General features: G+C 38.6%; 1 protein-coding gene across 6 annotated transcripts in view; it reads right to left on the reverse strand.

Moving 5' to 3' along the window:
* The window catches only part of Cpq (carboxypeptidase Q), a 568473-nt gene that overhangs the window by 306421 nt on the left and 234091 nt on the right, over positions 1-27961 (reverse strand). For all 6 annotated transcript variants that reach the window (XM_060393012.1, XM_060393022.1, XM_060393030.1 and 3 more), the window contains one exon: positions 18904-19111. In XM_060393012.1, coding sequence (XP_060248995.1) covers positions 18904-19111 — 208 coding nt within the window. The remainder of the gene's footprint in view (positions 1-18903; positions 19112-27961) is intronic.

Here is a 27961-nt window from a genome sequence, read left to right on the forward strand (position 1 = left end):
TGGCACTGTGAACTGACATATGATGGCACTCATGGCACCACACACTGCCCATGAACACACTTCCCAAGTTGTTTACATGTCACTCTCTACTATGAAACTCAAAGAGCTGTGATTTCTATGCCACCACCCCAAGTACCTGTGGGAATGTGGAAGAAATGCACAGAACCTCCTCCTCATACTACCTGCATACTTCCTTCTTTTCTTTTATATCTGAAGTTCAACAACTCCTGCCAACTTTAGCTTTCAAATATTTCCTAGGTCCTTCTCTTTCCTAACACCACTTCAGTTTTCTCAGCCAAAGTCCTGCTGAGTAATGCTCAGTTTCTGGCTACTCAATTGTATATACTGGCCTGAATGCAGTGAAACAGAGTTCCACTTCAAATGTTCAGTGACTCTAGGAGGCCTACAGTAAAAATGGGGTCTGTTCCTCCTAATGCATCCCATAAACTTTTTACTCCTTGATTTTTTCAAGTTGTTCTCTGTCTAGAAAATGTCAATGTTTATATCCAGAAGGACGACACAACCTACAAACAAAGCCTAAGAGCCAGAGTGTGAAGATGATGTTTACTAGACTCTATGCCAAACTTCTTAGGCAAGGTCATTGCTAGAATGCACTAGACACACAATGATTGTGATATTAATGAACAACTGGAAGGAAGGAGTAAGAAAAACATAACCCACAGTGTTTCTCAACATGTGCTTTACGTTAAGCTCCTTTATGGAAACAATGTCCCATAGGCAAAAGTTTGGAGAGCATTGCAGATCCTCAATACATGCTGACACATTAAAACTAAATAAAGGCAAAATAAGTGTGAGCAAGAAGAGAAAATGTTTGTTTGGAACAGGAGAACTTCTAACTGTATTTGAAATACAGAGGAAAAAGTTGTTAGCACTCGTTTGCTATGAATCAGTATGCTGCCCTAACACTTCAGAAGGGCTCCCCATGATGTCTTACCACTGTCCAGCAGCACATGCTGTGTACCACGTGTCCATCATAAACTCTTTTGTCTATGTAATTTCTTAATATTTTAAATTTTAATATATCGATACATTATTTTATATTTTGTCACATTTTACAGTGTGCCATGACAATTTTAACACACACATGTATAATAATTATTTGCATCAAGAGTAATTAGTTTAGGGGTTGTCTCTGACATGAACTCAGTGGCTGGCTCTTTGATCACTTCCCCCTGAGGGGAGAGAAGCCTTACCAGGCCACAGAGGAAGACAATGCAAGCAGTCCTGGTGAGACCTGATAGGCTAGGATCAGATGGAAGGGGAGGAGGACCTCCCCTGTCAGTGGACTCAGGAAGGCCCATGGGAAAAGATGAGGGAGAAAAGTTGTGATTGGGAGGCAATGGGGGGGGGTCCTACAGTTGGAATACAAAGTGAATAAACTGTAATTAATAAAAAATACATTTTATAAAGAGTAATTATTTTGTGTAGTGTTTTATTGTTTCCTTTCCAGAACAATGAAGTATCATTTCTACTATTCTTTTTATGATTTTTATATTCATGAAGTTCTCATACATGCATATCATGTGTTTTATGGGTTTTGTTTTTCTTTGTTATGCTTTGCTTCCCTTTGCTAGACAGCATTTCTCCATGAAGTCTTGGCTGTCCTGGAATTCACTGTGTAGACCAGGCTGGCCTCAAACTCAGGAATACACTTGCTCCCTCTGCCCCTGAGTGCTGGGATTAAAGACATGTGTTACTGCTACCCAGCTCTAGTGAGGAAGTGTGTGTGTGTGTGTGTGTGTGTGTGTGTGTGTGTGTGTGTGTTTAAATAATGGTATTTTAGGGTTGGCAATGACCTTTGCCTTTTCAAGTAAAGTCCCTCTTTATGAAGGATCAAGTGCTTGTCTTAGTTAGGGTTACTATTACTGTGATGGAACACCATAATCAAGAAATTTATGTATAAAACATATTTATTTGGCTTACACTATGACATTGGTATTAATCATCAAAGGAAGTCAGGAAAAATACTCAAACAGAGCAGGAACCTGGAGGCAGGCCAGGGAGGAGTGCTGCTTATTGGCTTGCTCCACATGACTTACTCAGTCTGCTTTCTTATGGAACCCAGGACCACCAGTCCAGGGACTGTGCTACCCACAATGTACTGGGCCTTCCTACCAATCATTAAATAAGAAAATGCCCTAGAGGCTTACTTACAGCCTGATATTATGGAAATATTTTCTTAATTGAGGTTCTCTTCTCTCAGATAACATTAACTTGTGTCATTTTGACAAAAACTATCCAACATGTTGATTCAAGTCATTTAGCTTGTTAGTGGCAGAAAAACAGAACAAAACAAAAACATTAAACTCTCATACCACCTCTGGTCTTCTTCCTTTCACTAAACATCAAGAATTCTCAATATCAGGTCACTTTTATTCCCCAGGGGACATTTTACATTGTCCAGAGACATTTTTATGGCTAAGGGCTCAAAAGTATGAGAAAAGGCTGTAGAAAGGAGCATTAGCAGTGGGGAAATTCCAGGGTTAACAACCATCCAACAATGCACAGGGAAAACAAACAAGAAAGAAGTATTTCATCCAAATAGTCAGCAGTGGTGATTGTGAGAAATTTGTCCCTACTCTAGAGATAATAAAGTATTTGGATGAAACTTTGTTACTTTCTTTTTTTTTTTTTTTTTTCAATGCAGTTTATTCAGGAACATTGAACAATCCTCGGACCCCGGGGAAAGCCAGCCCACAGCTTAAATAGCCTCTGGGTAGCCAACCCAGGCGTGCCACGGGGGCAATGCAGATAGGTCCACATACATGGAAGCAAGCCAGATCCTCGGCCTTAGCCAAATGTGGAGTTGTTCGTGACAGAGAGCACTCACCATCGGGAAGGTGGAAGGCGGAAACCAGCTCCATCTTTAAGGCATAGCATTCCGCAGCTCTCTACAGTTCCCCCTTTTTGTTTTAGACGCATCAGGCAAGAGTAGAGGTCTGATCTCTGATATTAGAAATAAATTGGGACTTTGTACAGATGTTCATTTAGGTGTCATCCACCCAAAGAGCATCAGACCCGTCCGATACCTTTTTCTCAGAGGCGGGACCTGGGGCATCAACCCGCATGCAATCAGACATGCTCTTCTCTTGGTCGAAAGCGGCTGACCCTGAGTGCAGTGCTTAGCCTCGCATCCTGAGCGTATCATTTTAGCTTTTTATGGTATCCAACCATGCTTGGGGAGAATGTCCTGCTTCAAAGGCTGTAAAGGCCTGAATGATCATGGCTGCATCACACTGTTGTGAGACTCTAATCTTGCATATATACCACAGGCAAAACAAGGAGACCAACACCAGAAGGCCTGCTAACACTCCCATGCCCGCCCATTCCTTCAGATGATTCATGGCTGCAGCAATCCATGTTGATAATCCTGTGGCTAGTCCTGCGTCCACTCCGGTAGAATTTACTGTGACAATGGCCACTCATTTTGAGTCTCCTGAGACTCATTTTGAGGCTCAGAGCACTGCATTATATTTGAAATAATATAGGATTATGAAAATTAAATTGTTGTTTGGGCCCAGGAAAATAAATAATAAAAAGAGAAGAACAAAAAGAATGTGGGGAGAGACTGCTGCGATTGAGGGGTATCTGAGAAATAATATGGAAACTTAATGTAATGAAAACTTCCTAAAATACATGTAGGTGGTCCTAATGATGTCTTCTCACATTAGAGGACATAGAGTCTCTACTGGCCATCTCTTGTTACCAAATGAGCCTTCCAGTAATAGGACTAGGTTACATTCAATTGAGTTTTGGCCAAATCTCTAAACAACCCAGGCTGCTGCTAAAACAATGGGTTTACTCTCTGAAAATATGGCAGTGGGTTTCCATTGCCAATGACAGCTCCCACCCAATTCATTGAACATGAACAAGTTGAACTGAGGTCCACTTTGGAACTTTCACCTTTATTTTCTACTGTTGTCAGTGTATGAAGGTACTCTGTAGGCCACCAAAATGTAAACATCAACCCAGCTGCAAAATCTCTGACCTACATTCTATCCTGCCTACAAGATAGCCTAGAGCAATGATGGTAGTTCAGAAATTGTGGAAGAGCCAACCAAAGTCTGATTTTACTTAAGGCCCACTCCATTAGATGAAAGTCATACTCAACACTGCTTGCGTGACCAAGAACAAGAAAAGCAGGGTATACCCAAACCCTACTGTTGCAAAAATTAAAAAGTCTCAATAAAATGATTCCTAATGATATTCTGCTATATGCATAGATGACTTATCAAGTCATCATCAGAATGTCTTCCTCAGGCAGCAGATGGGGACAAATGCAGAGACCCACAGACAGACATTTCAATAGTCTAAATGAACTATCTCCATCAAATCCTTGGGAACCCTGGAGAAGAGGAGGTGCAAAGAATATAAGAGCTATAGAGAATGGAGGACACCAGGAGAACAAGACTCTGAACCAACTAAGCAAGTCTGATGTAAACTCATAAAGACTGAAGCCGTGAAATAGAGCCTACACAGCTGGGTACCAGGTCCTTTGCATATATATTATAGCTTCCAGCTTAGTATTTTTATGGAACTCCTGAGTGTATGAATGAATGGGTCTCTCATTCTAAGGCCTGCTCTTGGGGCTCTTTTCATTCTGTTGGACAGATTATATGAGAACATAATCTATTTATAATAAAATAAATAAAACCAAATCCCCTCACTGAAGCTTTATTAAAATTAATGTTAATGCTATTAACTCTCTAATTCCCTCCAAAATAATATAAAGCAATTTACATTTCCTTATTCTCTCCTCAGAAGAATTCTTGAGTATATTATTATTTTGTTTTTTAGAAAATTAAGTTTCCTACACTTCACAAGACCTAGGAAAAGTCTAAGGATCAAAAGAAATTATCTGTTCCCAGGAATCAACATGAGAGATTCCTAAAAAGATTGTTTTAAGTGCATGGCTGATAATATCTATTTTGGCTTCATCTATATGGCCTTCTGCTCACAGAGCCACCTGCCTGCTGACTGGTGAGAGTAAAAGATATGAACAGGATCACAGAGAAGAGAGTATCAAAAAACACCACCTACATATCCAAAGAATATCCCAAGTGACATTTGAGTGAGAGAGATACATAGAAAAAATGAATCAGACACTGGCAAGTGATCCAGGGGAACTCCCATGACAGGTACACCAGGCAAACAGCAAGGGACAATATATACAAGAAATACATTAGAGTATTTTGTGCCTAGGATAGAGATGTCAGGAGAAAAATCACAGAAGAGTGATACGATTTTTCTTGTGTGGTGACTTGGTAAGGACAGCACGGTCTAGATTCTGATTCAACCTTCATTCTTCAGACTTGCACAGCCTTCAACTAAGGCATTCCCAGGCAAAATGGAATCACTTTGGTGGGGGGGAGGATTTGGGTAGTCTTGAACCTAGATATGTGTCCTCATCATGCATTTTGTGTCACTTTGGACGTGTAACTCTGTGGTGTAGCTCTGTCATCTGAAGTCTTCATTCTCTGTTTCTGTCATTATGTGCTTTTTTTTTTTTTCTTTTTCGTCACAGTCCCTTTAGTGGATCTAATCTGAATAAATTTTACTCATGATATTAAAAGATTTCCTATGAACTTTCAAAAAAATTTTTATCAAATAAGGTTGAAGTAACATTTCTACTGCAGTTCAGAAATCATAATGATCATATTCTTACTCTGATTCTCTACAGTCATGTAAGAGATGGCTTTGGAAACAACTTGATGCTTGGATCTCAAATGTTCCTTAGTGACTATGAACAAGGATGGCACTAATGGGTTGTGGTGAAACCTTTAGGAGTTAGATTATGGAGGAAGAGGTAAAGCTGGGGGAAAGTGATGGGTCCTGCCCATAAAGGATACTTTAGAACCCCAGTATCTTTTTTTCTTCCTTATTTTATTACTAACCAGGAAGTAAGCTCTCTGATTAGCCACAGGTTCCCCATGTTGACATTTAGTATGTCAAATGGAGGACCAAAGCAATGGGTCTGCCTACTTGTTGACAAGGAAGATATTCAGAGATTATTCCCAATAGTTTTTAGACAGTTGTTTGTCTCAGTGAAATGTACTTCCTCCAAGATTTGCTGAATCCAGGGCTGGAGAGATGGCTCAGAGGTTAAGAGCATTGGCTGTTCTACCAAAGTTCCTGAGTTCAATTCCCAGCACCCACATGGTGGCTTACAACCATCTATAATGAGATCTGGTGCCCTCTTCTGACCTGCAGGCACACATGCAGGCAGAACACTGTATGAATAATAAATAAATAAATAAATAAATAAATAAATAAATAAATAAAAAAGATTTGCTGAATCCAACAAAATGCCCAAATCATAGAGATGCCAGTTTATGATAAAATCAGAGTACACAGTTTGTAGCTGGGCAGAAAAGAGATAGTCATTCTAGGAAACAAAAAATGTGTGTGGCAAGTCTGGTGGCACAGAGTCCTAAGGAAGAGGAAGTGAACAGAAGATGGTACTGAAGGAGCATGGAACTCTGTTTGTTTGTTTGTTTGCTCTCAATGCAGTTCATTCAGGAACCTTGAACAATCCTCGGACCCTGGGGAAAGCCAGCCCACAGCTTAAATAGCCTCTGGGTAGCCAACCCAGGCGTGCCACGGGGGCAATGCAGATAGGTCCACATACATGGAAGCAAGCCAGATCCTCAGCCTTAGCCAAATGTGGAGTTGTTCGTGACAGAGAGCACTCACCATCGGGAAGGTGGAAGGCGGAAACCAGCTCCATCTTTCAGGCGTGGCATTATGCAGCTCTCTACAGTTCCCCCTTTTTGTTTTAGACACATCAGGCAAGAGTAGAGGACTGATCTCTGATATTAGAACTAAATTGGGACTTTGTACCGATGTTCATTTAGGTGTCATCCACCCAAAGAGCATCAGACCCGTCCGATACCTTTTTCTCAGAGGCGGGACCTGGGGCATCAACCCGCATGCAATCAGACATGCTCTTCTCTGGGTCGAAAGCGGCTGACCCTGAGTGCAGTGCTTAGCCTCGCATCCTGAGAGTTGTAGGTTCAAATTCCACACTGGGTGTCAACTATTATAGAAAATGTATAAATTTGGGGGCTTTCTATTTGGCCATTCTCCCTCTCAAATAAAGACACAGAGATTTATTATATTCATTAAAAAGCTATGAGCTCAATAACTGGGCAGATCTGATTTATATTAATTTTCTAAGGTCGTCTTGCTCTTTCCCAGGTGTATGCCCAAAATTACTTGCCAGTATTGGTCCTGTCTGGGATTCATCTGCTCTCTCAGCCCACATCCTTTCTCTCCATGTTCATTTCTCTTTCTCTCTACCTGCTGCCTTGAGCCTGTGTTCCCAGGCTCCTCCTACCTCTTTTCTGCCCAGCCACAGGATATCTAGCTTTTAGTAACCAATCATAGATAATTGGGGAGCAAAGTTTAAATAACACAGATTGGTATAAGTGACAATGCACTCATTTCAACTGCAGCCAGATCTTAGGGCCCAGAATTCAGTGTTTGTATACATAGAGCATCACACCAGCCCCAACAAGATATGCTTGCCTCTCGCCTTCACAGTAGTACCAATCATCATAAGAAGCATTCTTCCCTAACTGTAATAATAAAAACTAAATTTTTTTTATAATTTATTTATTTATTTATTACAATTTATTCACTTTGTATCCCAGCTGTAGCCCGCTCTCTCATCCCCTCCCAGTCCCATTCTCCCTCCATCTTCTCCTTCCATGCCCCTCCCCAAGTCCACTGATAGGGGAGGTCCTCCTCCCCTTCCCTCTGACCCTAGCCTATAGAGTCTCATCAGGACTAGCTGCATTATCTTCCTCTGTGGCCTGGCAAGGCTGCTCCATCCTCAGGGGCTACAGGTAATTTCTAAGGATAAGCAAGCTCCATGAATTATTTATTATTTATTTTTTTAAAAAAACTAAATTGTAATAAAGAAATATATATTTCTTCTGTGGAGGCTATGCTATTTCTTCTTCTTCTTCTTCTTCTTCTTCTTCTTCCTTTTTTTTTTTTGATGTGCACAACTCTATTTAATTCCTAGAGATTTTCTCAAGATATCATGTATCAACTTCAACAACCAATTTTATATTATGCACAATATGCACAATATTTGGCTGCCATGCTATTCTAGTAATCTTACAGTGATGGGGTAATTCAGAATATCTTAATTATCCCCACAGTTGTCTACTAGATAGAGTAACAAAAAAACAAAGAAACAACAACAACAACAAAAAAAAAAACCCCACAGCGTCACATCTACACAGGCTACCCTCAATACTCATTTTTTTTTTCATACCTTTGATGATACTTCTTTGCTTTAGGAGTCATTATTGTTCTTGTGGCCCTACTGATGGGGGTCTTTGCAGGAGAGATCAAAGAAAAACCATTGTTAGCAAAGAACTGAAGACAATTTGCAGAGGTGGGCATGAAGTGTGGAGTGGCATAGGCTTCTGCCCAGATTGCCTGTTGCTATTGTGAAGTCTCTAAAGACAAATTCCCATTGTGTGGAAGAAGGTATTACATAGAATTCAAGATCAAGACAAAGAAAGAACCTTGCAGGATACATTAGCTGAAGCCATTTGGTACAAGTCCTGGGAACAAACATTTGCTCTGCCTTCTTCCTTCTCATCCTCTTAGTTTTCTTCCTTAGATGCCCCACAGCTAAACTCAAGAGAAAATCAGTTATGCAGTTGTTTTTTAGTTGGAGTACTTCTGCTAACCTGTTTTATAGCTCTTGATAATAAGGTATTAATGACCAACTCTAGGTAGTGCTATGTAGAATGTATTTTATCTTTAGTCTCTAGAACTTTAGTATAAATATTAGAGAAAAATTTATTGCATGCATAATATATGTAATATTTAATTCAAATTATATATTTCTAGTATAATAAATATAATATTGTATAGATTTATTAAATATTATATAACTATTATATGATATAATAAACACACATTATATTTATATGTAATCTGTATAATATATTATTATATAAATTATATATTTATATAATATGCATAACATTATTTTATATAGATTTTATACAATATGTAAACATATGTGCATATATATACATATATATATGATATATATATATCATGTGTGGTGATCAGTGGATGACTTCTGAGAGAAGCTCTTGCCTTCCACCTTGTTGAGGCAGGGTTTCTCTTGTTTCAGATGTTGTACTTCCTACTCTAGGCTAGCTGCTTGGCAAACGTCTGGATTCCCTGTCTCTGCCTCCCATTTCACCTTACAAGTGTTGACATCTAGCTTGTTCCATGTCTTCAGGGGTTCTGGACTTAGGTTGTCAGGCTTGTACTGCAAACACTTTGATCCAGGGACCCATCTTCCTAGCATTAGTCTTGAGAGATTTCTGAAAACACTCAGCTACCCATTTGGAAGAGGTGAATGTAGAGCGTGTTGATAGAGTTCAGTTTGCTTAATGCTCAGACCACCTGGCAATGAAATAGAAACATAAGTCTACAGAAAGACTAGGTAAAAACAGTATTCACAGAGATTTTATTCACAATAGTCAAAACCTAGAAATCAGTACATGTCTACCAACTGCAGAGTAGATTGGCATACTGTAACAAATTCACTGACATAAAAGAAGAAACAATTGAAAAATGAGTAAGTTCCAAAAGTATTATGTTGAATGAAAGGAGCCAGGCTCATTATATGATTGTGTTTACATGTGAAATTCTAGAAGATGAAAAACCATAGTTAAATGTCATTTCTAGTATGGCTTTAGGAATGAGTCTGACTCAGCTAGTGAAGAAATAAAGAAAAGACAAACATATGGACTTGCAGAAAAGCTGGGATCAGGCATATTGGGCTCTCTGATGGAGGAAATGAAGTATCCTAGAAGCTCCCTATGATTATTATATAGAGTTGAACAATGAGGTAGGGTTGTTGCAACAGCTGAACAAGGTTTATTAAATATAGATAAACAGAGGTTTTTATGGTAAACAGCTAGATCATGTAGACTTGTGTAGCTAATCTTAGTAGGAACAGTCTCTGTAAGAAAGCAGATCATACATTTCTATCCAAGAAAGATATGGTAGATGTTTTCTGCACACATTATCAACATCCTCACATGGATCAAAGGAAGACTTTGTCACCTCCCTGAGCACCACTTTGTAAGAAAGGGGTTTGGCCACTCCTATGGGTCTGAGGCTAGGGTCCCTGTCATGGTAATGTCAATAACATACATTCACTCAACACTTCACTACTCAGGACCCTCTCCACTACTCATAGTTGGAAGCAGAAGACCTTTGCTTGCCAGTGGGAAAGGTGATAGAGAAAAATATGGATTACAGAAAGGCCCAAGAGAGTCTTTGTATGCCATGATTATAGTAATGTTTTCAAATCTCATTCAACTACACACTTATATTGATCATTTATTACTTACATAAAGAGTCTCCAGTTATCACAGCTAGAAAATGCCCATGGCCTCATGGGATCTGCCAGAGCCAGAACTATCTCAGTCTTTGGTACTCAAGAACTCGTCTGCCTAACATGTCAGCTTCAGACTCTGACATACCATGGCTTCTAAAGAACAAAGATCCCATAATGCACTCCCCCTATCACCTGTTATGATGTTTAGATTCTGCTGCCTCACTCAGAAAGCTGCTAATACAACCCAGTGAAGATTATACTAAAAGGGTCCTGATGACTCTTAGTTGGGACACAGGCTCTTAGCTCTTTTGTTGTGATCAGTTTCCCAAAAGAACAGGAAGATGGACTGGCTTTTTTCTCAACATTTAATGTAATTTTTTCTATAGCTAACTGACTCTTTGTTGCTAGTGAGATCTTGTATTTGTCATAACCCCATGGATAATGATGCCCAGGTTCTGGGATCTGAAAAGAAAGAAAAGATCCCTATCATTAAAAGAGTCTTTATGGGTGCACAGAAGTGCTACATCCAAACTAGTGCAGGAGTCTCACTTCTCTATCATCAGGCATAACTGCTCACCTTTTCCTTCACCTCATTGACATTGTCACAAGAGTATAAATCTAAAACTCTGAATAACTTGTGTTTTCAGAATAATAGTTGCTACTAAATTTTATACCAGAATGTCTATGAAATATTTTTACATATTTTGTATCATATTACATACATGTAAATTCAGTAATGGCCTATGATGTGCCCAACACATGCAAGCTATCCAGTGGACACTGTCTCATCTATCTCTCACAGGAATTTTGCTAGCAACTCATGTTTTTGTAGAGATCAGTGACATGTCCATTTCTTTGTAGATAAGTTCTCTAAAGCCCAGGAAGTAGGTAGCCCATCATTTACTATTTGGCTAGTGTAGATCATTTGAAATATACATGAAATCTGGAATCTGCACTTAAACTGTGGACTAAAGCTTGATTTTGTTAAAATTTCCCCGAGGCTGGGTACTTTCCCAGCCACTCTGTGGCTATGTGCAGACCTAAAAAAGTGGATTTCTATGTAGGATGTTTTCCTTGTGTTATAATGAAGGAACTAGATTCTATGCTATTATAGTTTAAAATGGTTTTTAAAATACTCATAAAATTAACACACAGGGGATCCAAGATGGTGGCTATGAGTGAACACCGTTTCTGAGAGGCAGAGGATTGGAAACTCCAAAATTGGTTAGGAGAGGGGCAACTGAAGCTGGAAAATTGACATAGTGGCTTCCTGAAGGAGAGGGGACATCACAGAAGCGGAGAACTTTTTGACTCAGATCAGACACATACTTCTCTGTGAATGGAGAGGGGCACTTTCATTCTTCAGGCCTCCCTCCTCCTCGAAGGAGCCATGCCTCAGCACCAGTGACACAAAACTTCCTGCCTAAGAACCAAGAGAGCAGAGGCAGATAAACTATCACCTCAGCCTCAGCAACTAGCCTCACCCACTTGCCGAGCCCGAGATCTGCAGTACAATCCTGCCTGGGTCCCATGCCTGCGAGAGGCCAAACATACAGACTCCACAGAGCCTGACTGTATGATCCTCTCAGTCCCTCAGTGGCAGACACAAGGATGGGCTGTGCAGCCACCAAAGTCCTATGGCCCTGAAAAACCACCAAGGTTCACCAAGCGCTGAGCCATGGTAGTTGCTCCATAGGACTTCTTGGAAGGCACCTGGACACCCCAGTTCTATACCTGCAGCTGGACTCCCGGGAACAATGGCTGCAATACCACTGAGCTGTCTGAGCACACATTTGACTCAGCAGGTCCAAAGCAGCCAGTAGAGAACAGGAGGAACCCCTTTGCTTTATGATTTGACCTGCTAGAAAGTGAGGGTGCCCCCAAGAGCCTGCAGAGCCCCAGATCCAGGGTGTTTCTAAGCTAGCAGCAAGACATCAGACATTATCCACCCACACATCCACTGTGGGAAACATAGGGTTTCTTGGGACAAGGAAGCCCTGGCTCTTTGGAGCTGCCAGTGGAGTTTAGACAAATAACTCCTGGAGCTCAGTTAGAGACGAATACCAGTAGCCTGTAGGCCACTGACATACTCAGGGAATTTGGGCACATGATCATCATCACCAGCGCTTGCAATAACTTTGTGCCTGCGACCCCTTCGGTGACCGCAAGGCACCTCTCCCTCACACTGAAGGCCTCTATATTCTCTAGCACCCAGTCCCTCAAGGCAAACTTCCATGCACCTATACACACTTCCCTTGCCTTTGTCCTTCTGTGCCTGCAGACTTTCCTCCCACAAGTACAGCTGAAACACCAATGCACATGCTGAAACCATTGGACCACTCTCATCTCCCTGAAGAATTCTCAGGACACCAGAGAAAGATGGTACCAATCTGAACTGAAGAATCAAAGAACAAACAGTGAAAGTTACAGATAAGCAAATGGTTAGAGGTCAGCAAAAGAACACAACCAACAAAAATCAGAAAATCATGGCTCCCCAGCAACCTCCAAAATCAATGGATACTCCAATCCATCGAAAACACAGGAAAATGACCTTAAAGATATGCTTATCCAGTTATTAGAGTCACATAAAAAGGAAACAAACAAATCTCTCAGAGAAATAGCTATGAAAATATAGCCAGTTAAAGAGGAAACCTTCGAACAAATCTCTCAAAGAATTGGCCTCTTAGGTGGAGGCAAAGAAAGAGGAAATGAACAAAGTTCTCAAAGAAACACAGGCAAATATAGCCAAAAAAAAAAATAGGTAGACAAATAATGGCTTATAGAGAAGAAACTAACAAAAAAAATATTAGAGGACATCATATAGACACAGGAAGCCACATTCAAACAGATGAAGGAAATGGAGCAAAACATAAAGATAGAATTAGAACAATAAAGAAAACACAAACAGAGAAAACCCTGGAAATGGTGAACTTAGAGAAAAGATTAGGAACCACAAAAGTAAACATCACCAACAGAATACAAGAGATGGAAGAGAGAATCTCTGGTGCTGAAAATATGCTTGCAGAAATTGATACTTCTCTCAAAAAATAAAATAAAATCAGGAAAGTCCCAAACACAAAACATCCAAGAAATAAAAGACGCCATGGAAAGGCAAAATCTAAGAATAATAGGAATTGATGAAAAGGAAGGTTCCAGTCTCCAAGGTCCAGAAAATATCTTCAAGAAAATCATAGAAGAAAATTTTCCCAACTTAAGCATACAAGAGGCCTACAGAACACCAGCACACTAGACCAGAAAAGAAACTCCTCACATAACATCATAGTCAAAACACTAAATCTACAGAACACAGAAAAAATATTAAAAGCAGCAAGGGAAGAAGGCCAAGTAACATATAAAGGTAGACCTATCAAAATCACACCAGACTTCTCATCAGAAACTATGAAAACCAGAAGGGCCTGGGCAGATGTCATGCAAACACTAAGGGACCACAAATGCCAACCTAGACTACTATACCCTGCAAAGCTTTCAATCAACATAGATGGTTAAAACAAAATATTCCATGACAAAACTAAGTTTAAGCAATTTCTACACAGCAACCCAGCCCTACAGAAGATACTAGAAGGAAAACTCCAATCAAAAGAAAAAAAAAACTATACCCATGAAAACATAGGATACAGATAATGTCCCTACAAAAATTAAAAGAAAATAAGCAAAGAATCACAGTAAGACCACCAATTCCACAATAAAAAGAACTAATGTTCGTTGGAAACTATTATCTATCAACATCAATGGACTCAATTATCCAATAAAAAGACACAGACTAACACAATGAGTGTAGAAACAGGATCCAACATTCTGCTGTATCCAAGAAACCTCTGCAACAAAGATAAAAACTACCTCAGAATAAAGGGCTGAAAAAATGATTTTCAACCAAATGGACCCAGAAAAAAAGCTGGGGTAGTTATCCTAATATCTAATAAAATAAATTTTCAACCAAAATTAATCAAAAAAGATGAGGAGGTACAGTACATCTCATCAAAGGAAAAATCCACCAAGAGGACATCACAATTCTGAACATCTATGTCCCAAATACAAGAGAACCTACATTCATAAATTATACATTATTAAAGCTTAAAATACACATTGATCCCAACACCTTAATAGTGGGAGACTTTAACAGCCTACTCTCACAAAGGACAGATCATCTGGATAGAAGCCAAATAGGGAAATAAAGTCACTTACAGAGGTCCTAATTCAAATGTACATAACAGATGTCCACAGAACTTTTCACCTCAACTCAAAAGAGTATATATTCTTTTCAGCACCTCATGAAACCTTCTTCAAAACAGACCATACAGTTGGTCAAAAAGCAAGCCTCAACAGATACAAGAAAATTGAAATAATCCCCTGTATTCTATCTGACCACCATGGACTAAACCTGGACTTCAACAACAATAGAAATAACATAAAGCCGACAGGCACATGAAAACAGAACAACTTCCTTCTCAATTACAGCTGGGTTAAGAAAGAAATAAAGAAATTAATGACTTCCTAGAATTCAATGAAAATGAGGGTACAACATACCCAAATTTATGGGATACAATGAAATCAGTGTTCAGAGGAAAATTCATAGCACTAAGAGTCTACAAGAAAAAATTTGTAACATCTCATACAAGCAACTTAATGCCCTAGGGGAAAAAAAGAAGCAGATAAATCCAAGAGAAACAGACAGCTGGAAATAATCAAACTCAGGGCTGAAATCAATCAATTAGAACCAATTAAAACTATTGAAAGAATCAATGAAACCAAGAGCTGGTTCTTTGAGAAAATCAACAAGATAGACAAACCCTTAGTCAGACTAACTAAAAGGCAGAGAGAAACTATCCAAAACAGCAAAATCAGAAATGAAAAAAAGAAATGAAAATCAGTGTCTGTAGTTATATAGGTCATACTACAAAAGCCTATATGCCACAAAATTTGAAAATCTAAAAGAAATGGATAATTTTCTTCATAGATTCCAACTACCAAAATTAAGTCAAGATCAATTAGAAAGATTGAATATCCCTATATCCCCCAAGGAAATTGAAGCAGTCATCAATATTCTTCCTTCAGAAAAAAAGCCCTGGGCCAAATGATTTCAGCATAGAATCCTACCAGACCTTCAAAGAAGTGCTAATTCCAATTCTCTTCAAACTATTCCACAAAATAGAAGAAACTTTACCAAACTCATACTATGAAGCTACGGTCACCTTGATACCTAAACCACAGAAAAACCCAACAAAAAAGAGAACTTCAGACCTATCTCTCTTACGAACATTGATGCAAAAATACTCAATAAAATACTTGCAAGCCAAATCCAAGAAAACATAAAAGATATCATCCACCATGAACAAGTAGGCTTCATCCCAGGCATGCAAGGGTGGTTCAATATACAAAAATCCATCAATGTAATCCACCATATAAACAAACTGAAGGAAAAAAAAACATGATTATCTCCTTAGATGCTGAAAGAGCATTTGACAAAATCCAATACCCATTCATGTTTAAAGTCTTGGAGAGATCAGGGATACAAGGCACATACCTAAACATGGTAAAGGCAATATACAGCAAGCCTATAGCCAATATCAAAATCAACAGAAAGAAACTTAAATCAATCCCACTGAAATCAGGGACAAGGCAAGTCTGCCCACTCTCTCCATATCTCTTCAACAGAGTACTTGAATCTTAATTAAAGCAATAAGACAAGTAAAGGAGATCAAAGGGATACAAATTGGAAAGGAAGAGGTCAAAGTTTCACTATTTGCAGATGATATGATAGTATACCTGAGTGACCCGAAAAATTCAACCAGTGGGTTCCTTCAGCTGATAAACACTTTCGGCAAAATTGCTGGATAGAAAATTAACTAAAAAAAAAAAAAATCAGAAACTCTCCTGTATACAGAAGACAAAAGGGCAGAGAAAGAAATTATGGAAACAACACCCTTCACAATAGCCACTAATAACATAAAGTATCTTAGTGTGACTCTAACCCACCAAGGGAAAGATCTGTTTGAAATAAAACCTTCTGGTCTCTGAAGAAAGAAATTGAAGAAGATATCAGAAGATGGACAGATCTACTGTGCTCATGGATCGGTTGGATTAACATAGTAAAAATGGTCATCCTGCCAAAAGCAATCTACAGATTCAATGCAATTCCCATCAAAATATCAACACAATTCTTTACAGATCTTGAAAGAAAAATTCTCAACTTCATATGGAGAAACATAAAACCCAGAATTTCCAAAATGATCCTGCACAACAACAGATCATCTGGAGGTATCTCCATCCCTGATCTCAAGCTGTAATAAAGAGCAATAGTATAAAAATGGCATAGAAGCAGAAAGGTGGATCAATGGAACCAAATAGAAGACCCAGAAATAAGCCTACACACCTATTAATACTTGATTTTTTACAAAATAGCCAAAACCATTCAATGGAATAAAGACAGCATCTTCAACAAATGGTTCTGGTTCAACTGGATGTCTACATGCAGAAAAATGAAAATAGATCTATATTTTCATCACAAAACTAAAGTCCAAGTGGATCAAAGACCTCAACATAAAACCAGGTACACTAAATGTGTTAGAAGCAAAAGTGGGGGAGAGCCTGGAACTCATTTGCACAGGAGACAACTTGCTGAACAGAACACCAACAGCACAGGCTCTAAGAACAACAGTCAATAAATGGGACCTCATGAAACTGAAAAGGTTCTGTAAAGCAAAAGACATTGTCATCAGAACAAAATGACAGCCTACAGACTGGGAGAAGATCATCATCAATCCTATCTCTGACAGAGGGCTGATATCCAGGATATATAAAGAACTAAAGAAATTAAAAAGCAATAAATCAAGCAATCCAATTAAAAATAGGTTACGGAGCTAAACAGAGAATTCTCTGTAGAGGAATACAGAATGGCAGAGAAACACCTAAAGAGATGCTCAACATCCTTAGGTATCAGAGAGATACAAATCAAAATGACCTTGAGATTTCACCTGACAAACATCAGAATGGAAAACTCAAGTGACAACATGTGCTAGAGAGGTTGTGGAGAATTAGGAAATTCCTCCATTGCTGGTGGGAATATAAACTTTTACAACCACTCTGGAAATCAATCTGGTACTTTCTCAGACAATTAGAAATAATGCTACCTCAATATCCAGATATAACACACCTACGCATATATCCAAAAGAAGCTCAAATACACAATAAGGACATTTGCTCAACCATGTTTGTAGCAGCTTTATTTGTAATAGCCAGAACCTGGAAACTACCCAGATATCCATCAACAGAGAAATGGATACAGAAATTGTGGTGCTTTTACACAATGGAATACTACTCAGCAAATAAAAACAAGGAAATCATGAAATTTGTAGGCAAATGGTGGGATCTAGAAAAGATCATCCTGAGTGAGGTATCCCAGGAGCAGAAAGACACACATGGTATATACTCATTTATATAGACCTATAAGGTAGGATAAACATACTAAAACATGTGCACCTAAAGAAGATAAACAAGAAAGAGGACCCAGGGTAAGATAATCAATCCTCACTTAGAAAAACAAATGGGATGGACATGGGAAGTAGGAGAAAACAAGAAACAGGACAGGAGCCTGCTGAAGAGGGCCTCTGAAAGACTCTACCTAGCAGCGAAACAAAGTAGATGCCAAGACTCATAACCTAACCTTTGGCTGAGTGCAGGGAATCATATGATAAAAGGGGGAATTAGTATGACCAGGAGAGGAGCTCCATAAGGACAAAATATATCAGGACATATGGGGTCCTCTATGAGACTGTTTCTCCAACCAAGGACCAGGTATGCATATAACCTAGAATCCCTGCTTGTTTTTAGTCCATGGTAGCTCAGTATCCAAGTGGGTACCCTAGTAAGGGGAACAGGAACTATTTCTGACATGACTGGCTCTTTTACCTACCTCCCCCTCTCACCGAGTGAGGAACAGCCTTGCTAGGTCACAGAAGAGGACATGGTAGCCAGTCCTGAAATTACGTCATAAGCTAGGGTCAGATGGAAGGGTAGGAGCACCTCCCCTTTCACTGGACTTAGAAATGGGCAGGGAGGAGATGAGGGAGGGAGGCTGGGGTTGGGAGGGAAGGAAAAAGGTGCCTGTGGCTGGGTTACAAAGTAAATAACCTGATTAATATAAAAAATAAAAATTAATAAAAAATAACACACTGTCAATTTTTGGCATGATTTCTAGCTCTAACGGGAATACACATGAGTGTCTTTGTTGTTCTGATTGACTTTCCACACTATGAATCCTATTCTGCCCTTGAATTTGTCTTCCCTTCTTTAGTATGCTGAACATTTTAATAGGGAAAATATAAATATAAAATACAATATGAAAACATAAAGCTTCAGGCTTTAATGATTCTATGAGGACTATCTCTACAGACTTAAGCTCTCTCCTTCTGGCTATTCTAAAAATGGCCACCTGACCAGAATGCCCTCTTCCACAAAGCACATCCTCTGTCTTTACTCACTTGGTCTGGATACTTGCTCCCAGTGATCTCTGCTACAGTGTTGAAGGAATCAGTGTCTGGATAGGTCTTTGCTCCCATCTCTAGATGAATAACAATTTTGTTCCCTCGAGAAGCCATTCTTGACATCATTTCTGCATCTTCCACTGTGATACAGGCTGTTGGAATCTTGAGCACACCATCTTGATATTCCTGAAAACCTGTGTGAGGACTTGAGAAAAGGTACCACCAGATTAACTTAAAAGCAAAAACTGATAGAATGCCCTTATATATTGCCCCTAACTTTCACTGATTTTTACATATGCAGAGTAAGAAACATTTGCTTTTTATATATAAAATTATGTTTAATAATTATGTTATTAAAATATTATATATTTTGTTGTAGTTGAATAATCCTAGTATAAATAATTGGCACAATATCTTCAGTGACAATGCTGTCATAACCAAGAAATGAACACATGTACAGAAGGCAAGGGAGCCATTGTCTAAACCCCTTGAAGGTATAAACAAGTTACACATGCATGGCAGCAAACTGGTTCAGAATATTTCAGGTCTGTAGTTACTTACTGTCACTGAGTCTTCTCTCTATCCATGCAAACACAAAACACAGAATATCAACCCTGTAATAAGGTAGATCGTTGCAGAAAAATGGTAAAATAACTAAGAAATATTTGTGTTGCATTGAAGAAATGTTGATTATTTTGCCACAGGGAAAGGAAGTAAACTATAATTATGGCAGTAAAAGAAACTATTACATGTCATGGTTAATCTGTATGTATACATGCCTGCATGTATGAGTCCACACATATGTGTGGTGTACAACTGTACATATGTATGTGTACATTTGGAGGTCAGAAGTTGATTTAAGGTATTTTTCTCTAGTGTTTCTTGCTTCATTTACTGAGTCAAAGTCTCTTAATGAACCTAGAACTTGCTGATCTATCTAATCTAGGTATTAATCTATCTGTCTAATCTAGCATAGAATTGGAGAGCCCCTGTTTCAGACACCTGAAGTTCTGGGATAACGGGCAGGCAGGCTAACAGGCTACCGCATCTACCCAGTTTTTATATGGGTGTTAGAAACCCAAGCTCTGGTCTTCACACTTTTATGGCAAGCAATATTTTGACCCCTGAGCCATCTCCCAAGCCTCTATGACAGTAACTCTTAGTTTTCAACTTGTTTGGAGAGATACTAAAGAGTTAGGAAAGTACGCTTGTGAGTATGAGTGTGACTGATAACATTTCTAGACAAGAGTAACTAGGGGAGAAGGTCTGAATGCAAACAATATCACACAAAGGCTGGGGGCCCAGATAAAATAAAAAAGAAGGAGGAATCCCTTTACCACAGAAATTCCCTGTAGTGCCTCTTCCATGTGCTCCTTTCATCATGATATTCTGCCTTATCTTCACCATAATACAATGGTTATAATCGGCCTTGGACTGAAACCATGAAACTAGGAGACAAAATAATTCTGCCCTGTTTTAAATTCTTTATCTCAGAATTTATAACTGTCATGGTGACTAAAATTCTGAATAACCCAAAAAATTAGTAAGATCAAGATGCTAAAATCAAAACTGAACAGTTTTAACACATACACAATGTTTCAACAATTCAATAATAAAAATAAAATCCAGGAATCAATCAATACTTCTCCAAAAACGACAGAGCAATGAGCAAGAAGAACACAAAAAGTTTCTCCATATCCTCTGACATCAGGGAAATGCAAATCACATACATGAGGCAATGTTATCTGACACTCACTAAGGGTGCTTTGAGAAAACAGACAGATCCAAGCAAGTCTTGGGGAGGATTCTGGGGAGATGGAATAAGCACTCACTGCTGACAGGATGTAAATGGCAATTTGTTTTGGCAAACAATTTACAGTTCCTCAAAAACTAAAAATGCACTTAACATCTGTGAAGTATCTATCACTTCCTATGCATTTGAATGCTTGGGCACCAGCTTGTGATGCTGTCTCAGGAGGTTGTGGAAAGTTTGAGACTGTGCCGGAACAGCAGAACAGATCACAATGCATGGTCCTTGAAGGTAATACCCTTGAAAGGTACAAACCCAATCTCTTTGCTTTCCGAACTTGCAGGCAAGTGAAGAACTTCTTCCTACAAGCTCTTGTCTCTCTGAGTCCTATAATACCTTCCTTTAATCTTCCATGATTAGTTGCTTTGGTTAGCTATTTTGTGACAGTGCCAAGAAAAACCATTAATATATCATATGACTCAGTGTACACACACACACACACACACACACACACACAAACACACCAGAACTAAAAAACATACCCACTCAAAAATTTCACAGCAGCATTCTTCTTTGTTTTTTAATTTTAACCATACTCTGGACTTTATTTTTACTGAAAATATACTTTTCATACAACCTGTAGCAGCATTATTTGTAACAGTCAAATGGTGTAAATAAGCATAATATCCATCAACCAATCGCCACTGTAAACATGTTATATACATAGTGTGGAATATTATTCAGCCATTTAAAATGATGCTTTAGTACATGATGCAGCAAAGATGACTTTGGAAACATTATTATAAGTTAGGAAAGATCCAGATGAATACATGTTGTAAGATCTGACTTATATAACATGGCTAGAGCAGACATATCTTTGGAGATAGAAAGTAGAATTTAGCTTGTTTATGAATGGTAGACAAGAAGGCAATGTGAGTAAATGTTCTTAGGTATGCAGTTTCTTTGGTGTAATAATGAAAATGTTCTGAAATCGGTGATCATGATTAAACAACTGTGAAAATATCAAAATTACAGTATTATACAACGTGGAGGTACATTTCATAACTTTTGGATTATATCCAAGTAAAACATTCTTTTATAAAAATCAACTACCAGATTTTAAAGGGGAGGAACTTAGTATTCTTCTCATTGGATAATTGTGTTTCTGTATACCTAGTTTGTGAGATGTATGATAATACAAACAAAACATAAATTGAGGATGTAAAAAGTGAAATTTGAAAGCTAAAACCAGGTTCTCAAATCTCATTAAATTTCTTGTGCATCTTACAAAAGTGACATAATTTGATGACAGCTAAATATTTTCCATTTATCTACATAAAATACATGCCATGCCTAAGCAAGTAAGTTTGAAATTTCCCACCAGATTGCCATACCTATGTCTAATACTTTCAAAACTAATCACTTCAGACTAGTTCTTTCTAAAGATACCAGGCTCTTAATGCTGCTGAGGACTTTGAAATGTGCAAGGCCATAGCAGCCTGGGAAAACAGTTGCCTGCTGATATGGAAAGCGTGCAACAAGAGGACAGTTTATGTGTCTCCATATGGAATGTGCTGAGTTTTGCAGGTGCAAATTACATACAAACACTGAGGGTTCTTGGAGCTTGGGACTGATTATTTTCTTTTCAATTTCTTTCTTTCTTTCTTTCTTTCTTTCTTTCTTTCTGTTTTATTGATTACAGTTTATTCTTTTTGGAGTCTAGCTATAGTCCCTCCCTCATTCCCTCACAATCCCACTCTCCTTCCCTCAATTTCCAAGCACCTCCCCAGGTCAACTCATAGGGGAGATCCTCCTCCCCTTCCCTCTTACCCTAGCATACCAGGTCTTATCAAGACTGACTATAATGTCTTCCTCTTTGGCCTGGTAAGGCTGCTCTGCACTCAGAGGTTGGTGATCAAAGAACCATCCATTGAGTTCATGTCAGAGACAGTCCCTGTTCCCATTACTGGGGCACGCAATTGGAGACTGAACTGCCATGGGCTATATGCATGCAGGGGTTCTAGGTTATCTCCATGCATGGTCCTTGGTTGGAGTATCAGTCTCAGAAGACCCTTAGGCCCAGATTTTTGGTTCTATTTCTATCCTGTGGAGCTCCTGTCCCCTCCAGGTCTTTCTATCTCCTCCTTCTTTCCTAAGATTCCCTGCACTCTGCCCAAAGTTTGGCTATCAGCCTCAACCTATGCTTTGATAGCCTGTAGGGTAGAGTCTTGCAGAGGCCATCTGTGGTAGGCTCCTGTCCTGTTCCCTGTTTTCTCCCATTGCTTATGTCCATCGCATTTGCCTATATGAGTGAGGATTGATCATCTTATCAAGGCTCCTTCTTCTTGCTTAGCTTCTTTAGGTATATAGATTTTGGTGTGTTTATCTTATATTATATTTCTAATATCCACTTATAAGTGAGTATATGCCATGTGTGAATTTCCGCTTCTGAGATACCTCACTTAGGATGATCTTTTTTTTTTCAATATGTTGATTTGCATTTGTTGCATAATCTATTTATTATTTTTGGACTACCATTTTTTTTCTTTTTAATTGAAAATAGTTTTTTGTTTGTTTGTTTTTTTTGTTTTTTTTTTCAATACAGTTTATTCAGGAACCTTGAACAATCCTCAGACCCTGGGAAAAGCCAGCCCACAGCTTAAATAGCCTCTGGGTAGCCAACCCAGGCGTGCCACGTGGGCAATGCAGATAGGTCCACATACAGGGAAGCAAGCCAGATCCTCAGCCTTATCCAAATGTGGAATTGTTCGTGACAGAGAGCACTCACCATCGGGAAGGTGGAAGGCGGAAACCAGCTCCATCTTTAAGTCATAGCATTCTGCAGCTCTCTATAGTTCCCCCTTTTTGTTTTAGATGCATCAGGCAAGAGTAGAGGTCTGATCTCTGATATTAGAAATAAATTGGGACTTTGTACAGGATGATCTTTTCTGGATCCCACTATTTGCCTTCAAATTTCATGACTTTTTTTATTTTTAATTGCTGAGTAGTATTCCATTGTGTAAATGTACCACAATTTTTTTATCCATTCCTCAATTGAGTGACATCTGGGTTGTTTCCAGATTTTGGTTGTTACTAATAAAGCTGCTACAAACATGGTTGAGTAAATGTCCTTGTATACTTGGGCATCTTTTGGATATATGCCTAGGAGTAGTATAGCTAGATCTTGAGACGATTCCTAATCGTCTGAGAAAGTGCCAAATTGATTTCCAAAGTGTTTAAGAAAACACTTCAAGAAATGCTCAGTGTTCTCAGTCATCAGGAAAATGCAAATCAAAATGATCCTGACATTTCACCTTACACCCATCAGAATGACTAAGATCAAAAATTCAAGTAACAATACATGCTGGAGAGGATGTGGGAAAAGGGGAACTCCTCCATTGTTGGTAGGAATGTAAACTTGGGACTGCTTCTAAAGAAAGGATATGGCCATGAGAATGGCATGCAAATGGTGTTTTTGAAGCTGCAGCCTCTTGTGTCTGTACTTTTAAAAATTTTTTTATTAGAGACAATAGTAAAGAAATACTTTCTCTGTTTAGTAGAAAGGCTCGTTTGGCTTAGAAAGTAATTTGAAAGTAACTCTTCGAATAATAACAATTGATTTTATTTTATTTTATTTTTTTAATTTTAGGTCTAGCACCTAAAAAGTAAATTTATCTCAGACTTTTAAACTGTCATTAACAATAGTAAAAGTAAATTCATTTAAGACTTTTATACTGTTATTAACTACACAAAAGCACAAAAGTTTCTACTGTATAATATCACAAAAGAGAAAACCAAAACAGTCTTATTCCCCAAGAGTTAGGAACAAAAGGCCTGCCCAGGAGAGAAGTAGGGGCTATCTTCATTCTCAACTTCTGTAGTTCAGCTGAACAGGGCAGAAAGAGTTAGAGTCTTACATCTATTCCACAGTAAAGAGGGGCTGCATGAATTGGGAGTATTCCCAACAAATATGAACAGTATCTTTAAGCTCTATACACCCCAGTGAGAAGACAGAGAGGATTGTCTTCCCAAAGAAAGCAAGACAGTCAACATGGCCAAAGTGTAAAAGGTAGAAGATAGTCAGGATCTAAGGGAGAAAGTAACTATGATTTTAATATCCATAGCACATAGGAGCAACTTCTGGTTTTTTTCTCTAAAATATAAATTTGCAGAGAAGATTCATGGACAGCATAAAGTAGCTGTCTGTGAAACAAATGAAGAAAGTTTTTTAAATAACTCAAATTTTACACTTCACATTTTTTTAATTTAGAAAGCATGACATAAATATTAATTTTGTTATATAATTTGTAACTCAAACTCAACATCACAAAACACGTTTTTCCTTCTATTTTGGTTTTGCCTGTACAGTTTTTCTTATTTATAGTTGTTTCACCACAGTTGGTTTTTCTCTCATTTTCTCTTCTAACATAATATACCTATAGCAGTATTAATCAAAGTGAAGACTTAGAATAATAAAATATCAATGTATATAGTTTATTTAATAGTGATTATTAAAGTGATAAAAATGTGAGAGTTACCAAAATTATTTGGCTGGTGTCAACTATAATCTTATCCAAAGAAATGTTTTGTGTAATCAACTACATACTGTTATCTGTGTCAGCACTAATGGAAAAACCTTGTAACTAATTAATTAGTCTGAAAGGCACCTAAACATCAGCTAACTGGGTGTGTTAATGCAGGCTTGTAATCCCTGGGAGAGGATTTTGGAGTCAGGTAGAAACCCTGTCTTTGTTACATAGCAAGATGGCAGACAGGCAGGCAAGCAGGCAGTCAGGGATAGAGGCTGGTGATGAATGGATGGACAGATGGACAGACACAAAGGCAAATAATAGTTAACGCAGACCACTGTTGTTTTATTTAGCATTAGTGTAAATTTCCATTTTACATTTAATGTAGGAGCCCATGTCTTTTTACCACAACAGAATAGAATTGACCTTATAACTTATATGGTACTTCTAAGATCAACTGAAGACATTTGAAATTTTTAACATTTGTTATTTGTTAAAATTCAAAATAAAAAACAATAGAGTTGAGGAGATAACTCGATGAGTAAAGCTTTAACTATCTAAACATGAAGATCTTAGATCAAATCCCTAGAACACATAGAAAGCATGGCATAACAGTGTAAGTCTGTGATCCCAATTCTCCTATAGCTACATGGGAGGCAAAGACAGGAGAATCTCCAGAAGCTTACACTCCAGCTACTCTGACTTATATTGACGTGGGTAACAAAGAAAACATGTCCCAAACAAGATGGATAGAGAGGACCAAGAACAATCAAGGTTTTTGTTTGACATGCACATGTAAGTCATGGTACGTATGAACCCACACTCACACAGGTGAATGCATACATACACATATATATCTCACATGCACCCAAAAAGATAGAGCTGGCAGAGACATGAGAGACTTGAGGAAAATACATATATGAAAGAAAGCATCAATTAAGCTCTTAAAAGAGAAGACATCAGAGCTGTGTTTTCAATGCACAATCCAGTGGAAATGAACCTAAGAAAGCTTATAAGATGGAGAGAGAGATGCATGGCTAAGTTTGGGCCTGTTTTCTTACAGTTAGATTTGTCTCTCATAGACACTAAGGAATAACTGAATTAAGAAGCCTGCTTTGCTAAGCATTTTTAAGCCTAACTGACCATGGAACATTCTATTTCATAGAGAAATAATTTTTGTGAAATATTGATTTGTCCTCTCCTAAAAAAGACCAAGATGAGAATACAGTCTGTGGCACCCCAGTTCAGTCTATTAAAATAATTCTACACTTAGCTTTTCCTATCCAGCTTACATAGAGACCTTTTCACTTATTCTCTCTACAGGAAAGAAGGGTCCAAAGTTGTGTTGTAGAAAACCTTTTGAAATGTGGCCAGGGTTTTGTTCTTTCCTTGGCACCTGCCACTCCCCACAGGTCTCCTTCTACTCCCTAACACACATAGACTTCTTATTCAACAGAAAGTACCTTTTCCAACAAATCAAGTAATCCAATTAAAAAATGGGATACAGAGATAAACAGAAATTCACAATAGAGGATCAAATGGCATAGAAACATTTATTAAAGAAATGCTCAATGTCCTTAGTCATCAGAAAAATGCAAAGCAAAACGAACTTGAGATGTCACCTTATACCCATCAGAATGGCTAAGATCAAAAACTCAAGTGGCAATACATGCTGGACAGAACATGGAGGAAGGGAAACCCTCTTCTATTGCTGGTGGAAATGTAAACTTGTACAACCACTTTGGAAATCAATCTGGTGCTTTCTCAGACAATTAGAAATAGTATTTCCTCATGTTTCAGCTATACTACTCCAAGGCATTTATCCAAAAGATGCTCAAGTATACAACAAGAGCATTTGCTCAACCATGTTTGTAGCAGCTTTATTCATAATAGTCAGATCTGGAAACAATCAAGATGTTCTTTACCTGAGGAATGGATACAGAAATTGTGGTACATTTACACAGTGGAATAATACTCAGCAATTACAAACAAAGAAACCATGAAATTTGCAGGCAAATGGTGAGATCTAGAAAAGATCATCCTGAGTGAGGTATCCCAGAAGCAGAGACACACATGGTATACACTCACTTATAAGTGGATACTAGACATATAATATAGGATAATCATACTAAAATCTGTACACCTAAAGAAGCTAATGAAGAAGGAGGAGCCTGAGTAAGATGATCAGTCCTCACTCAGAAAGACAAATGGGATGGACATTGGAAGAAGGAGAGAACAGGGAACAGGACAGGAGCCTACCACAGAGGGCCTCTGAAAGACTCTACCCAGCAAGGTATCAAAACTGATGCTGAGACTCATAGCCAAATTTGGGAAGAATGTATGGAATCTTATGAAACAAAGGGGAAATAGAAAGATTGGAGGTGACAGGAGCTCTACAAGGAGATCAACAGAACCCAAAATCTGGGCCCAGGTGTCTTTTCTGAGACTTATACTCAAACCAAGGACCATGCACAGAGATAACCTAGAACCCCTGCACTGCTGTAGCTCGTGGCAGCTCAGTTTCCAAGTGAATTCCCTAATAATGGAAACAGGGAACTGTCTCTGACATGAACTCAATGGCTTGTTCTTTGATCACCTCCTCACGAGGGGGGAGTATGATTACCAGGCCTCAGAGAAAGACAATACAGCCAGTCCTGATGAGACCTGATAGGCTAGGGTCAGATGGAAAGGGAAGATATCTCCCCTATAAGTGGACTTGGTGAGGGTTATGGGATGAAATAAGGGAGTGAGGATGGGATTGGAAGGGAATGAGGGA

The sequence above is a fragment of the Meriones unguiculatus genome, chromosome 1 (assembly GCF_030254825.1).
Source record: "Meriones unguiculatus strain TT.TT164.6M chromosome 1, Bangor_MerUng_6.1, whole genome shotgun sequence".
Taxonomy (NCBI): Eukaryota; Metazoa; Chordata; class Mammalia; order Rodentia; family Muridae; genus Meriones; species Meriones unguiculatus.